The sequence below is a fragment of the Hyalella azteca genome, unplaced genomic scaffold (assembly GCF_000764305.2).
Source record: "Hyalella azteca isolate HAZT.00-mixed unplaced genomic scaffold, Hazt_2.0.2 contig13011, whole genome shotgun sequence".
Taxonomy (NCBI): Eukaryota; Metazoa; Arthropoda; class Malacostraca; order Amphipoda; family Hyalellidae; genus Hyalella; species Hyalella azteca.
Genome location: NW_025942948.1, coordinates 72,914 through 88,409, shown reverse-complemented (window position 1 = coordinate 88,409; position 15,496 = coordinate 72,914). Strand labels below are relative to the sequence as shown.

General features: G+C 36.3%; 1 protein-coding gene across 1 annotated transcript; it reads left to right on the top strand.

Annotated features, from left to right (window-relative positions):
* Positions 1-3,082: 3,082 nt before the first annotated feature.
* On the top strand, positions 3,083-9,253 carry LOC108675184 (ras suppressor protein 1). Its single transcript, XM_018163179.2, has 7 exons — positions 3,083-3,419; positions 3,854-4,025; positions 5,687-5,805; positions 6,157-6,239; positions 7,108-7,222; positions 7,594-7,726; positions 8,203-9,253. The coding sequence occupies exons 1-7, from the start codon at positions 3,311-3,313 to the stop codon at positions 8,300-8,302; spliced, it is 831 nt and encodes a 276-aa protein (XP_018018668.1). The 5' UTR covers positions 3,083-3,310; the 3' UTR covers positions 8,303-9,253.
* Positions 9,254-15,496: the final 6,243 nt, after the last annotated feature.

Here is a 15,496-nt window from a genome sequence, read left to right as displayed (position 1 = left end):
GCATGGCAGGAGAGATTTCCAGCCTCGCCTCGCTAGCTCTTGCAACAATCTCTTCTAGTTCTTCGTTCCTTTTCTTCAAATTACTATTTTCTTTCCTTAAGGCTAAAATATACTCTCTACAGATAGCGTATGATCTCCTAATATCTTCATTGGACCAGTCTTCAATCCCAAGTTGCTGCTTGGAAAACCAACTCTTGCAGCGACAACACTACCTGGTTCACAGGAACCTCAACTCCTCCCCCATCCCGCTTTCTTGCGCTAGTTTGCCTGGTCTGCTTTCCCATCCTTCCAACAATCCAGTCAAGTATATTCTGATTCACACTTCAATTCAGACAATATTTAGTACTTCCCAATACAGCACCTATACACACAACAGTATTCGTCCTCAATAGACATGCACAACTCACTGCACAAGACACTTAAAATAAGAGGTAATAAGACTAAGCGCAATGGATTTGATCGCACACATTTAAGATACAAGTAAAATTAGTATGTCACTTCTAAAATAGAAAGACATTTCTATAGAAATAAAAAGAAGTTTGTATAGAAATCTATCATTTACAGAGCGCATGTGTGGCTTATAAATGATCACTTGTGTATGGCGAATAAATTATCGCGTATGTGTAAATAAGTGATCAATTGTTAGGAAATGGTGACTAATTGGTAATTAGAAAATGGCGAGTGATTGATCGAGTGTGTGTGGCGAATAAATGATCGGTTCAACATGACGAATTGTCGAATGAATGATCGTTTGTGAGTTATACGACAACTACAACGATCACTCACAAACGATCGGCACACCACGATAATAGCGGTTTCAGCGCTTATTAGGCCGTAGGCCTGTCGCCGATTCTTAGCATCGCAGCACATTCACAGCATTTTGAGGTCTCGAACTCGCAAAGAACTGCTACAATTCTGCTGTGCTTAACCGCCCGGCCTCCTTGCCGATCCTGACCAGAAACTGGCGCACAGAGCTGGGATCGAACCCGCGCGTCTCTAGTGCGTCAATCTTGGTACTCTGAACTTTAACCCCTGAGCCACCCTGCCCAGATCACGCCCAGATTTCAATAAAACGATCACGCACAAACGGCGGCGAATAAATAATCGCACATATAGCGACTAAATAATCGCTTGCGTATTGCGAATAAGTGATCGCTTAAGTGTGGTGAATAAAAGATCGCGCATGTGTGGCGTATAAACGATCGCTTGTGTATGGCGAATAAATGATCGCTTGAGTGCAGTGAATAAATGATCGTGCATGTGTGGCGTATAAATGATCGCTTGTGTATGGCAAATAAATGATCGTTTGAGTGCGGTGAATAAATGATCGCGCATGTGTGGCTTATAAATGATCGCTTGTGTATGGCGAATAAATGATCGCGTATGTGTGAATAATGGATCAATTGTTAAGAAATGGTGACTAATTGGAAATTAGGAAATGGTAAGTGATTCATCGAGTGTGTGTGGCGAATAAATGATCGGTTCAACATGACGAATTGACGAATGAATGTTCGTTTGTGAGTTATACGACTGCTACTACGATCACACACAAACGATTGGCTCACCACGATCACACACAAACGGCGGCGAGTAAATGATGTGTATATAGCGAATAAATGATCGCTGTGTATGGCGAATAAATGATCGCTTAAGTGCGGTGAATAAATGATCGCGCATTTGTGGGATATAAATGATCGCTTATTTGTGGCGAATAAATGATCGCGTATGTGCGAATAAGTGATCACTCGTTAGGAAATGGTGAGTGATTGATCGAGCGTGTGTGGCAAATAAGTGAGCGTTTCAACATGATAAATTTACGAATGAATGATCGTTTGTGAATTATACGACTACTGCTACAATCACATACAAACGATCGGCACACCACGATCACGCACAAACGGCGGACAATAAATAATCGCTCATATAGCGAATAAATAATCGCTTGCGTATGGCGAATAAGTGATCGCTAAGGTGTGGTGAATAAGTAATCCCGCATGTGTGGTAGCATGGATTCGTAGTTTCGTCGATTATGTTATGTTTTTATAAATTTCAAAAAATTCTTATTTTCAAAAAATTCTTATGCTTTTATAATGCGTGCTCTAGGAACAGAATTTTTTTCAGTTTTGCATTTGTCTTAGTGCATTTTGCATTTGTCTTTTTGCATTTGTCTTGCACCTCTTTCTATTACCCAAGTTAACCACAGGCTACTCTTTTTATTACAACACTTCTCTTTAACTTCACTTCTTGTTGTTTGTCTGTCTGTCTGTCTGTCTGTCTGTCTGTCTGTCTGTCTGTCTGTCTATCTGCTACAAATCTTATAGTCGATATTTAACACACTTCGTCCTGTCCAATCGATCTGAAATTTGGCACACTTGCACAAAGTTGGAGACAATGAATGAATCAATTGACATCATAAATGATTTTAAAAGTAAAAATTTTTTCAATATTAAAAAAAATTAAAAATAAGTTTGTCAGCTACAAATCTTATTATCGATATTTGACACACTTCTACCTGTCCAATCGATCTGAAATTTTGCACACGTGCGTGAAGTTGAAGACAATGCATGAATCAATTGACAGAATGAATAATTTTATAAATTAAATTTTTTTCATTATAAAAAAAGTAAAAATAATTTCGTCTGCTACAAATCTTATAATCCGTATATGACACAATTTGACCTGTCCATCCAATCGATCTAAAATTTTGTACAATTGCATATAGTCAGAGACAATGCATAAATAAGTTGACAGAATTAATAATTTTGAAAATTTACAAAATTTTGATATCTTAAAAAAATTTAAAAAAAAATTTTTTGTATATTTGAAAATAAAATTAGAAATGCATCATACATGTGTAACATCCAAGACACTGAATTCTTCAGAAGTGTTGTCTTTAAAAAGTAATTTTTAAACGCATATTATTAAAATAACATTCATATTCGTTTAGCATATTAAACGGTTTTTTGAAAAACAAGTTGTAAAGCTAGCATATGCACCGAAAGTATTATGAAATTAAACTTGAATTTGTTATACTTAGCAAGATAACCTGGATCTGTAGAAAACGTGAAGTTGTGTCTACGGATGGGCAAAGAATTGCTATTAGCAGTAACAGGACTACGGTCCCCAGGCAGTCACCAGCTGGCGTTAGTTGACTTGGTAGAGTAGTCTGTAGTAGATAGTTGCTTCTTTGCTCCACCACTAGATTGTAGATCTCACGTTTGACGTTCGAACTTCGAAGATCGTTGCACCAAATTTTTCGATAATAAAGACAATATTTATTCGAGCCACTGAACTATTTCATACAAAAGTCATGTCTAAGGCTGCCAAAAAAGTATTGGATGAAGCTCGAGAGAGTGGAAACCCTGAAATTGAATTGCAAGACAAGCAAATAGCTAAAATTGAAGACCTTCCTGGCTTGCGTAAGTAAACCAACTGAAATTGGTCTGCATTGTATTCAACACTAATCGAAATGTATATACTGACAAGTATAAACAATTTGTCACTTTGGTCACCATGAGATTTCATTCAGAAGTAGGAAAATTACATTCCTGTTAGGTACAACATATTTTAAATTACTGATTTAATAACTGTGAAGAAATATTATTCCTAAGACTCACTCTGAAGATTGAAATTTTTTGAGGAAATTGTCATAGAAAAATTTAGCTTGTTTATGAATCTATGTCTATGTGTTGGTGCTGAATTTCCTATTCCTAGTCTTGTCTTCAATGTCCTGCTCTAGTGCTCTTTTAGTTTTAAAATCTATACTATTATCCAATCTTTTGTTCCTAATGCATCTATGACTAGAGATTTATTTTGCTTAATTTCAATCTTATAGTTCACGAATCTTTTTCAGTTACAATGGAGCACATCACTCGCCTCACATTGTCACATAATCGGCTGTCATCACTGCCACCAGCGATTGCTCACTTGACCAATTTGGAGATATTGAATTTGTACAATAACCACCTCGTGGAACTTCCTGTGGCCATTTCATCTTTGAACAAACTCCGCATCCTCAATGTTGGGTAAGTTGTATAGGCAAGATAAATATGTGTCCTTCTGAAGTCATTTAATTTATCACATTTGTTATGATGATATAACTAATATATTCAATTCCACTCTCTGTTGATTTATTTTTACCAGATATTAGTATGAAAAAGATGTATTACTAAAATATTTACTACTTGTATAAATAAATCTATGTAAATATATATAGGTACATAATACAGGGTAAGGTAGGGTGTTTTGTTGTATTAATTTTATGGGAAAACCCTGTGAATACTTGACATGTTGACACCTTCTTATATTTAATTATCCAATTGTTAATCCATCAAAATTATGTACAGAAAATGACCAATAGGTAGAAGGATATAAATCAATGTATTAATTGTCATAGAAAAATTTAGCTTGTTTATGAATCTATGTCTATGTGTTGGTGCTGAATTTCCTATTCCTAGTCTTGTCTTCAATGTCCTGCTCTAGTGCTCTTTTAGTTTTAAAATCTATACTATTATCCAATCTTTTGTTCCTAATGCATCTATGACTAGAGATTTATTTTGCTTAATGTCAATCTTATAGTTCATGAAATGATGAATCTTTTTCAGTTACAATGGAGCACATCACTCGCCTCACATTGTCACATAATCGGCTGTCATCACTGCCACCAGCGATTGCTCACTTGACCAATTTGGAGATATTGAATTTGTACAATAACCACCTCGTGGAACTTCCTGTGGCCATTTCATCTTTGAACAAACTCCGCATCCTCAATGTTGGGTAAGTTGTATAGGCAAGATAAATATGTGTCCTTCTGAAGTCATTTAATTTATCACATTTGTTATGATGATATAACTAATATATTCAATTCCACTCTCTGTTGATTTATTTTTACCAGATATTAGTATGAAAAAGATGTATTACTAAAATATTTACTACTTGTATAAATAAATCTATGTAAATATATATACATAATACAGGCCACAGGGTAAGGTAGGGTGTTTTGTTGTATTAATTTTATGGGAAAACCCTGTGAATACTTGACATGTTGACACCTTCTTATATTTAATTATCCAATTGTTAATCCATCAAAATTATGTACAGAAAATGACCAATAGGTAGAAGGATATAAATCAATGTATATCATTTTAATGATTTTTTTAAAATACAGGATATTTTGCCTTTGTTTTACAGCATTACATTGACCAATCATTTGTTTTTAAAGACAATCTCTCACCAAAATTAATCTTCTGAACATTATGCTAGACATTTTAGAATTTATTGTTAATATCCCATATTTTTTATATTACCCTTCTGCCTTATTTGGCATCAGGCTCAGTTGTATTTAATGTTAGTTTTTATTGGTAATTTATATGAAACCTAAGCTAGAGGCTAGTTGATGCAGAAAATTAATCCTGTAAATTAATATGCTGCCAAGTTAAAGGCAGTTAGCCTGTAGTTATTCAACAAAATTTTATTTGAATCTTAATCAGAATTTTAATTGGAAGAAGAGCTTCTAACATATTTTTATTTGTCTTTGTAGTTCACTTTAATATTTACCTAAGTTAATTGATGCATTATGTTATGAATGGAATTAATGTTGTTGTTGTTCATTGAGTTTTAGTGTAGTATTCAAGTCATTTCTCCATTTTTTGTTCAGTTCAGATGTATTTTAATTCAAATATTGCAGCATGAATCGCCTGGACACGTTGCCAAGGGGCTTTGGATCGTTCCCTGTGCTGGAAGTGCTGGATTTCTCTTACAACAACATCTCTGAAGAAACTCTGCCTGGCAATTTCTTTATGCTAGGTAAGTTTTTCCGCAAATTATGTTGTCTGTCTTAATAGTAATTAATTCAATTTACTAAGTCAATGTTTTAAGGAAGAAGAACCTAAATGTATTATTTATATATTTTGATGTATAAATTGTCCTTATTGAATTTGTTCAGGAATAATATATTTTTTAACAGTTAATAATGAAATTATTTTTACTTTGAACTAAATTGTCATCTATTTATAAGATTTGATGATGTCTTTTGTACTGTTTTACTTTAGTTTCAATTTAAAATTTATAAAACCAATACAATCAAGTTTCCAATAATGCAATGGTGCAATATTGGTAATTATATAATAAAAATGTGAACTTTTTATATCTATGCAGAGTCTCTCCGTGCTCTCTACATGGCTGATAATGACTTCGAAATTCTGTCGCCTGAAATAAAAAATTTTAAAAATCTCCAAATCGTAAGTAGAGAATTTTTCATGATGTGAGCTTCTTCAGCTATGTGTACTTGTGTTCTTTATACCTTGTCAGACTGCATAATTTTGCAATGTTACAATCCTACTTGATATAGGTACATTTTTACTCACAATAGGTAGTCAACCAAAGGTTAATGTAAGCAGCATCTTATTGATGCACATGTTTCTGTAGCATTTTTATTGCTGTTAGGGTGCACCTAAGGCTGGGCACCTACAATTTAGTTTGGCTGATTTTGTATGAGCAGAGTCAACTAACCTAGCATAACTAGACAATATAACAATATCACTGGTACCTTCCATAGTGTGTTCAGGGCCCCACAAATTTCATTTTCAGTTTTAGAACTTATTTTAAACTAACATGACAAAAAAGGGAATTAGAAATGCATTGGAAATACATAAGTAACCTGGAGATTTGAGAAATTTATTTCATTCCATTTCATGAACTCCTTCAAAACCTTAAAATATCACTAGAGCATCTCAAGTAATTACTTATCTTAATGAAACCTCTGTTAGAACCACACTCAATTAACCAAATTTATTACAGATTTGCTCTACTTGGCTTATTGTCAAAGCATCAGTAATTCATACCCTCTTTTCCTATTTAAATTCCCTTATTCATACCGTTTTTCAATGGTTGTTCTGAAGATTAGTTTTTTACTTACTAAAATGAAATTAATGAAAAATGTTTAAAGAGCAGTGACTAGGTAAATTGGAATAAAAAGGCAGTAACTATGCCTCTATTGCAATGTCATGGGAGTGCAGTAGGTTGTCTAAATATTTAGCTCTTAATGATGCGCATGTTGAGTTCCCAAAGTAGTTGAAAGTTACCTACTTCTTAATGTTACATGCAAAGTTGGTGCTGCGGGACAACGACTTGGTGGACCTGCCACGGGAGGTGGGAGAGCTGCACAGGCTGCGTGAGCTGCACCTGCAGAGCAACAGGCTGCAGGTCCTCCCTCCTGAAATTTGTAAGGAGTGGACGCTTCACTTCTTGCACTTCTCTTCCTCCTCACACTTCTCTTCCTTCTCACACTTCACTTCCTCCTCACACTTCTCTTCCTCCTCACACTTCTCTTCCTCCTCACACTTTACTTGTGAGATATTCATGTAATTGTCAGTAAATTATCTGTTCTGACATGTCGCTGTTTCTGTCGGTAACTGCGATATCATAATGAACTTTTCAATTCAAACCTTTCAATTCGTTACATTTCCACCCACCACCATGGTGTTGCGCGGCCACAGACGTTCACTAGCGACGTGCTACAGTGACGGTAGCAGCATTGACACAGCAATTGGGTGTATTATCAGTGTGCTGATTAACTTTGTGTTTTTGTTGCAGCATATCTGGATTTACAAGGAAGTAAGTCGTGCTTCCGTATTGACGGCAACCACCTGATCCAGATGCTGGCAGACCAACTCCTCCTTGGCATCTCACACGTTATCGACATCATGAAGACTCCAACTTACAAATTGTTAGTAGTCATTTCTCACTCAATATAAATTTTAATTTTTACAAAGCATTTAATTTATTTTACTTGTTTTTGAAGTATACCCATTATTTCAATTATTGGCACGGTAAATATTTTATTGCCGTTCTAATTGAACGACCTATCTATTTTTTGGTACTTGGCCTAATTTATAATTACTTGGTTATTATATTAATCCAGGTATTGTTTTATTATTCTTCACTGATAAATGGTTAATTTAAGTGACTTTGATTCATTTTAACTCACTCCCATCTATGATATTTTTATCGTTTATATTTTAATCCTCATCACCTGTTTTTTGGGCGATTTACAGCTGAATTTTATCGCCTATTATCTTTCTAGCATAGTACATTGATTCACCAGCAGATACTGCCATCGTTGAGTGAATACCTATGTCACGAGAACGATGCGCATAATATAGTTATTAAGTTATTAAACACTAACGGTTTTCTCACATGCAGCACATACGAGCGCCATCAGAAGAGCAATTCTCAGTACCCTCCTAAAAACCTGGAGGCTAAGGACAGGAAGATATCCCGTGTCAAGTCTCAGCTTGCGTGAGCCAGACCACAATGCCTGCACTGCAGTACGCGATCAGTTGTCACTGAACCGCAGCTTATGCATTGCTGCATGCAACGCGACGATGTCACTCAGTTGTAGGTCAGACGTGACTTTAGAACTGACGAGACGATGTCAGCAAGAATTTTTTCTTCAATAATTGAACTCGAATCGTCATTTGTTACCGACCTATCATTTTGTGAACATGCTGTCAACGGGACACAGGTAGTTCTCCAAGTAAAAACACAGATTTTTGGATTTCAAAGTCATAAATTATCCTGAACATTACATAATCTTTATAAAAATATTGTGCCTTCCCTATAAGGTGTTAAATAACTCTGTGTTATGTACTCTGATTATTTTACGTCAAGTCGTGTCTGCTTCATTTTGCCTTATAGTTATGGCTAGGATAAAACTCTTAGCCAAGAATACTTCTAATGTCTTGAAACTTCGTTCATGTCTCCTTTTAATTTTTTCGAAGCGCAACTTGTTTCTTCTTATTAATGTAATAGTAAATAGATGTTTAAACATGAAATATTCTTATATGCTCTTCAATAACTCAATAGGCTGCGATTGCATATTACTAGACTTGGCACATGCCTGATTACCGAACTAAATTGAAGCAAGTTCTTTTTCGTACCAAAGTGAGTTATTTATTTTTGATTTATAAGATCGGTTAGAAAATCTTGATTTGCTAGAAAATTCTTCGCATTTAGAATAGCCGTTTATGAGTGAACAACTGTATGTTATTAGTTATGAATTTCTTCGACCTCTAATCGCGATACTTCCATTGCTTATGTTTAAAAAAATATTAGCCTAAGTTTTGCTCGATCACTGACTCGATATAACCATCGCCTTGTGCTTCTGTGTGCCAAAGTAACCCTTGCCTTGTGCAATAACACAGAAATGTTATTAATACTAACTTTATGAATGAATAAAATGATTTTAACTCAATTGAGCCTCTTACTTCTCGCGCCGATGATAGTTATTATAAAAATGTGTCGAACTGACGTCACGTCTTCAATTATCAAAACATCATAAAATTGTACTGATTTTGCGTGAACGCGTATTAAATGTACGTCAAAAATAAAGCTGCCTGGAAAATCTCATGTCAGTGGATCGGGATGTGGTCTTAATGAAAATGCTTCGCTGCTCATACAGCATATGCAGTTTACGAACTATGAGAGAATAGATTAATATTCGAAATTTTAGTGGCGACTCAATTTGTGGACTGAATCTCGACGCCTTGAGCATGCATAGGCTGTCCTCAAGATTTTGTGCAAGAAGTTTATAGAACCGCTACAACAACGTTACCGTTATGAACCGTTAAGTACAAACAACAAAACATAAGATAAGCTTTTTCAAAGAAAACTGCTTGGATTAGGAGTGTGAATCGAAACCGTGCAAAATTTTCTAATAATTACAACGGCAAAACTTTTAGTACGTAGTATACATGTGGGAAATTTCACTTCCTCATATTGCGTAGGATTGATAAACATAGAGACAGAGTCACGAGTTTCCATTGTGTTAGCTCGACAATGTTCATGATGTAATCACGAACGTGCGTTATTTCTCAATGTTGTCACTACAATGTGAGGCTTTCCTTTTTTATGAATCTATGGACAACTTTTTGTATCAATGCGGTTACTCACTGTATTGTGACGGGTGTAGCAGAGCATTTGCAAAAGAACACTGTCCGCGTCCACGACCACATTACCAGCTGACTCGCCCAACTACTTTCATTGGAGGCGAATTTCAGTGATCACCATCACGGAGACAGTTGCGGTCAAATTTCTCGCGCGACCGTAAAAGATCATTTCGCCAAATTAACTTGTTTCGTGCGTTTTTGTATTATGTGGTAGCCTTGAAGCATTCACAATGGCAAATAATGATAGCCATATGATGGATTAAAACGCTCCGCACAAAAAAAAACTTCGGGCTAATTACATTTTATATAATCTTAGAGTTATATAGCCTAAATTTGCACAATTATTGACAATATTTTTTGGATAATACATTTTTTAGGTGAGATATTACCGTAATTCATATCGATAATTTGAATTGCGTAGCAAATTAGATTCTCTCAGCCCGTTTGAGTTTGCCATGTAATCTGCCTATTGACTTGTAATAGCCACTAATTTCGTGTGACGTGAAGCGAAGGAATAGTTTAAAAAAAAACTTTAAATCATAGTTCGAACATGGTTTCAATAAGGCAAAGGTACAGCCGAATGAAAGTAATGAAAATGGCGAAACTCTATTTTGAGCAGCTTTATTTCATGTGGATAATTTAAGAAATCGAAATCTGAAAAAATATGAAATGCATAACACAGTAATAAGAGTTCCGCAATCGAATATTAGATATCCCCGTATTATTCAAGTTTCAACCTGGAGGTACGCGCGCCATATTCTGTTTTCACCTGTCATTCTTCTCCATTATACCAGCGAACTGTTTTCGTTTCGAACTTCCCAGGCCCGTGCTCTCATGTGCGTGCTCTTGTCTCGGTCAAGAATCAAGATGTAGCCTTGAGGTTTACGTGTTGAGTGATGGCACAGATGCATTTCGATGCTGCAGTCTGCAGACTGTGCCGTGCGCGTGTTATCACGCAAACTTTATTTCATCCTTATTTTGTATCAAACGAGCTTGCTAATTGCCATCAGCTTCATATATCCACTTAGAGTACTTTTCTTCTTTAAACTTAACTCTCCCACATTCTTTGCTGGGCTGTAGACTAGAATCACTAAGTATGAAATAACTATCCAAAGTAAGCTATCTCTATTCTCATGCTGTTCTGGCACTACGTCTACAGCAGGGCGGCTTTACCTATTTTGTCACGCCTACTCAGGCTAACTCAGCGACAGACGGTCAGCGTCAGCTACCGTATGACATTCTTGCCCAATGCCGATGCCGACACCGGCCAGTGAGGCCACAACACCCAGTCGCCATCCATCAATAAAAACTATATATTTTATTAAAAAAAAACTTTAAATCATAGTTCGAACATGGTTTCAATAAGGCAAAGGTACAGCCGAATGAAAGTAATGAAAATGGCGAAACTCTATTTTGAGCAGCTTTATTTCATGTGGATAATTTAAGAAATCGAAATCTGAAAAAATATGAAATGCATAACACAGTAATAAGAGTTCCGCAATCGAATATTAGATATCCCCTCATTATTCAAGTTTCAACCTGGAGGTACGCGCGCCATATTCTGTTTTCACCTGTCATTCTTCTCCATTATACCAGCGAACTGTTTTCGTTTCGAACTTCCCAGGCCCGTGCTCTCATGTGCGTGCTCTTGTCTCGGTCAAGAATCAAGATGTAGCCTTGAGGTTTACGTGTTGAGTGATGGCACAGATGCATTTCGATGCTGCAGACTGTGCCGTGCGCGTGTTATCACGCAAACTTTATTTCTTCCTTATTTTGTATCAAACGAGCTTGCTAATTGCCATCAGCTTCATATATCCACTTAGAGTACTTTTCTTCTTTAAACTTAACTCTCCCACATTCTTTGCTGGGCTGTAGACTAGAATCACTAAGTATGAAATAACTATCCAAAGTAAGCTATCTCTATTCTCATGCTGTTCTGGCACTACGTCTACAGCAGGGCGGCTTTACCTATTTTGTCACGCCTACTCAGGCTAACTCAGCGACAGACGGTCAGCGTCAGCTACCGTATGACATTCTTGCCCAATGCCGATGCCGACACCGGCCAGTCCCAGTGAGGCCACAACACCAAGTCGCCATCCATCAATAAAAACTATATATTTTATTAAAAAAAACTTTTCTGGTTCTATCATTATCAAAGCAGCCTTAGATTTTACTTTTTAGATGCGAGACTGCAGACAGGCAAAGTAGCTAAGAGCAGAATCTGCTTCGTGAACATCGTATGATGACTATGATCGTGGTGACTCGCGACTGGCATTAGGTAATAGGTATTCTTCTTGACAGTGTACCTAGCCCTTACTGGCCCCTTAGGCTTATTTTATTTGTTTGCTAATTGTTGGGGAGCTACTAGTTATCTATTAATTTTAATCTACTAGCTATTTGTTTTTGATATTAGTGATTGTTATTTGTTATTACTTATGACTTATGACTACCTAGTACCTACTACCTAGGCCTAGGGCTAGGAGTGAAGCCTAAAATGTCTGCCTAAATTTGAAACACATTTTGGATGCAGTTCACAAATTTTAACCAGCAATAACTGTACAGTGTCCAGTAACAACTAACCATAGTCCATAGCATAGTATGATAGTCCATAGATAGGTACTTGACTTGCTTGATATTGTCATATTGATAGTCCACTCCAGTGACTCCACTGTGACTGAATCACTGTGCACTGTCCATCTCTTACCTATATAGCTCTATCAATAGCATTTGAATCATGCCTGCTTCTAAAGTTCTAATTTGTAATTTTTACAATAAATTTGATTGCATTTATGAAAAGCTGCTGTTTTTAATACCAAACAGACAGGCTGACAGAGTACAGACTAGTGAGACTACTTAGACAGTTAGACTAGCTAGTTACTTCAAAAATTGAGTGTTGCAGGCATGCAGGGTGGCCCAAGGCATAGTGTAATCCTAAAGGTACTAAACTAAGGTAAGTAGGTAATATAAAAAAACCTGGTCTTGACATTTTGAAGTTTTGAACCGATCAATGCTTCTTTACTGACCATTGACCAACACACACTGCCACACCAAAAAACACACAGCACACTGGCAGCTTCCAAGCAAAAGCTGGTTAAACACTGAATAAAGAAAAGAGGCAGGCCAGTACTGTCGCACCTGGCAGCAAACTGCACCAGCAGCCGTGGCACTTGGCCTTGTCAATGTCAGGTGAACTGAATTTTGCATTTGAAATCAGAAGCCCCAGTTTCAAATCCTTAGGAGCCTAAAAAATATTGAAAATTTACATTTCTGTATGGATTTCAATGCCGTTATTGTTTTACATTGAGAAACTTCGAAGTATCTCTCATGCAAGAAATACTTGCTAAATAAATTTTAATTTTGATAAAAATGTAACTCCAAAACTGAGCAATCCAACTTGGATCATTTAGATCACAGTATCACTTGGTTTTCAACTTCAAGCAACGTTTTTATTGAAAATATAATTTATTTAGTTAGTATTTCTTGCATGAGGGATAATTTGTAGTTTCTCAATATTGATAACATTCAAATCCGTGCAGAAACATAAATTTTTGATATACTTTAAGCTGAAATTAAGGCTACAAAGGACTTGAAACCAAGGCTTTTGATGTAAAATTTAGAATTCTCAACAAAGCAAACTGCCACAGGTAGCTGCCAATGCTGTCCGCTATCAGCCATTCAGGCATGGAATATATCTACTTGGCAAGCTGCGACTGGATTTTTCAAGCCATGGCTTCATGGGTTTGCCAGCCGTGTTTCTATTTCTTTGAGCGGTGGCTCAAAAAGTGTGGCAAAGTATTGCATGCGCACAGGCAAAGTATTGCTTGTGCATATGTGATGTCACCGCAAGCTCCGCTTCCCAGCCCAGCCAGTAGCTAGGTAAACAAGGCGACTTGAGGTGGAGCAGTCTCACGTTGCAGACGATTGTGATTTTGAATAACATTTTTAATTATGATATTCTAATATATATTTCCAATTGTGATATTGTGAATAATTTTGATTGTGATATTGACAGTATTGTCAACATTTGAACATCAAAGTTCTAACATGATGAGTTATGAGGTAAAAAAAAAACAAATGACTGACTGAGCTCAGTAGCTGATAAGTGGGCTGACTGGCTGAGTAACCGATGATCATGAAAGTGTCATTTTTTACATCATTGATATCATTTTGGAACCAACATAAGTAACTAAGGAATTTCCCAGTTCAAATCTTTACTTATTTATTTATATCAATTTTGAAAATCCACATATTTCTAGAGGGAGTTGCAATGGGACCACATGGTTGGACCATTGGGTTTAGACCATTGCAACTTGTAAGGGGCCTTGCAATGGGCCTTGCCACTGCCGCAATGCAACGGACCACTATAAGGACCTCTCTTCCTAGAATTCCACTATGGCCCAGAGGCAAGGATTACCTAACTGGACAAATGGGCAGAAACAGGAAAATTGAGCAGAATTGCAAGAAAGAAATTGTTAAGTAGGTATAATACTGAGTTCTATCACAAAAATCTTTACATTTCAATCGCCTGATGTATTACAGTGAAAACTCAATAGACATCTAGCCTTATAGACAACATGAGCAGTACTATTGGTTATAGCACTGAATTGTGCATTTATAATATCTACATATATTCTAAATTTCAAGATCTGTTCAGCATTGAAGGAGTTATGTGTGGTTTGGTTGCTGAAAAATTAAGTTTTTCATTTTAAAAATGTAATATCCTATGGATCGTAATTGCAGGATCTATAGGATCCAGATCTGTGCTGCCCTTGGCAGAGTCTTCATGGAAACTGGGCTCTGTAGGTGTCCATTGAGGTCTGCAGTAATTTTAACAGTCATGGTTTCTTCCATTGTCACTCACAATTTGATTTAGACACCAATTTTCTCTCTCAGACAACTTTGACTTTTGGTCAGAACTGTGCTTTGTCAAGGATTTTCCTTGGCAAAGCCTTCTTCTTCAAAAGAAGTCCTTACTTTTGAGAGAGTACCTCTAGAAACATCAAGCATTTGGGAAGTTTCTGTCAAACTAGCATCTGCCATACAGACACCAACAATTTTGCCTCTTTGAAAATAAGAGAGGTTTGCCATTTATTAGCAATAGGTTAGGTTATAAATACAAAAATTTACTAAAAATATGTGTGCAAGGATAAGTATCAGTTAGCAGCAACAATAAAAAATAAAACATAAGAATATGTCACATTTTCTTTGTTTATAACATGTTTAAAATATTATGAAATCAAAATGTCAAGTGTTTCCCTTATTTTGTCCAACCCCTCTATAGGTATACCGTATATGATTCCAGCATTCATCCTGCCATTGGTTAACCCTTTCATGGACAAGTTACAATACTTGTTCACTTAAAATCTCCTCCCAAAAGGACCCATCAAGGCCCCTGGTTTGTGCTTGAGGCTACATTATCATGCCTCTCCCAATCATCAATCATCTGAATGTCATTTCATGCATTGCATCAACCTCGAAAATGCCCAAAAACTTAAATATGTGCATTTAATTGAAAGTTTTGACTTGGATAATGAAATTGAAGCTCTTTC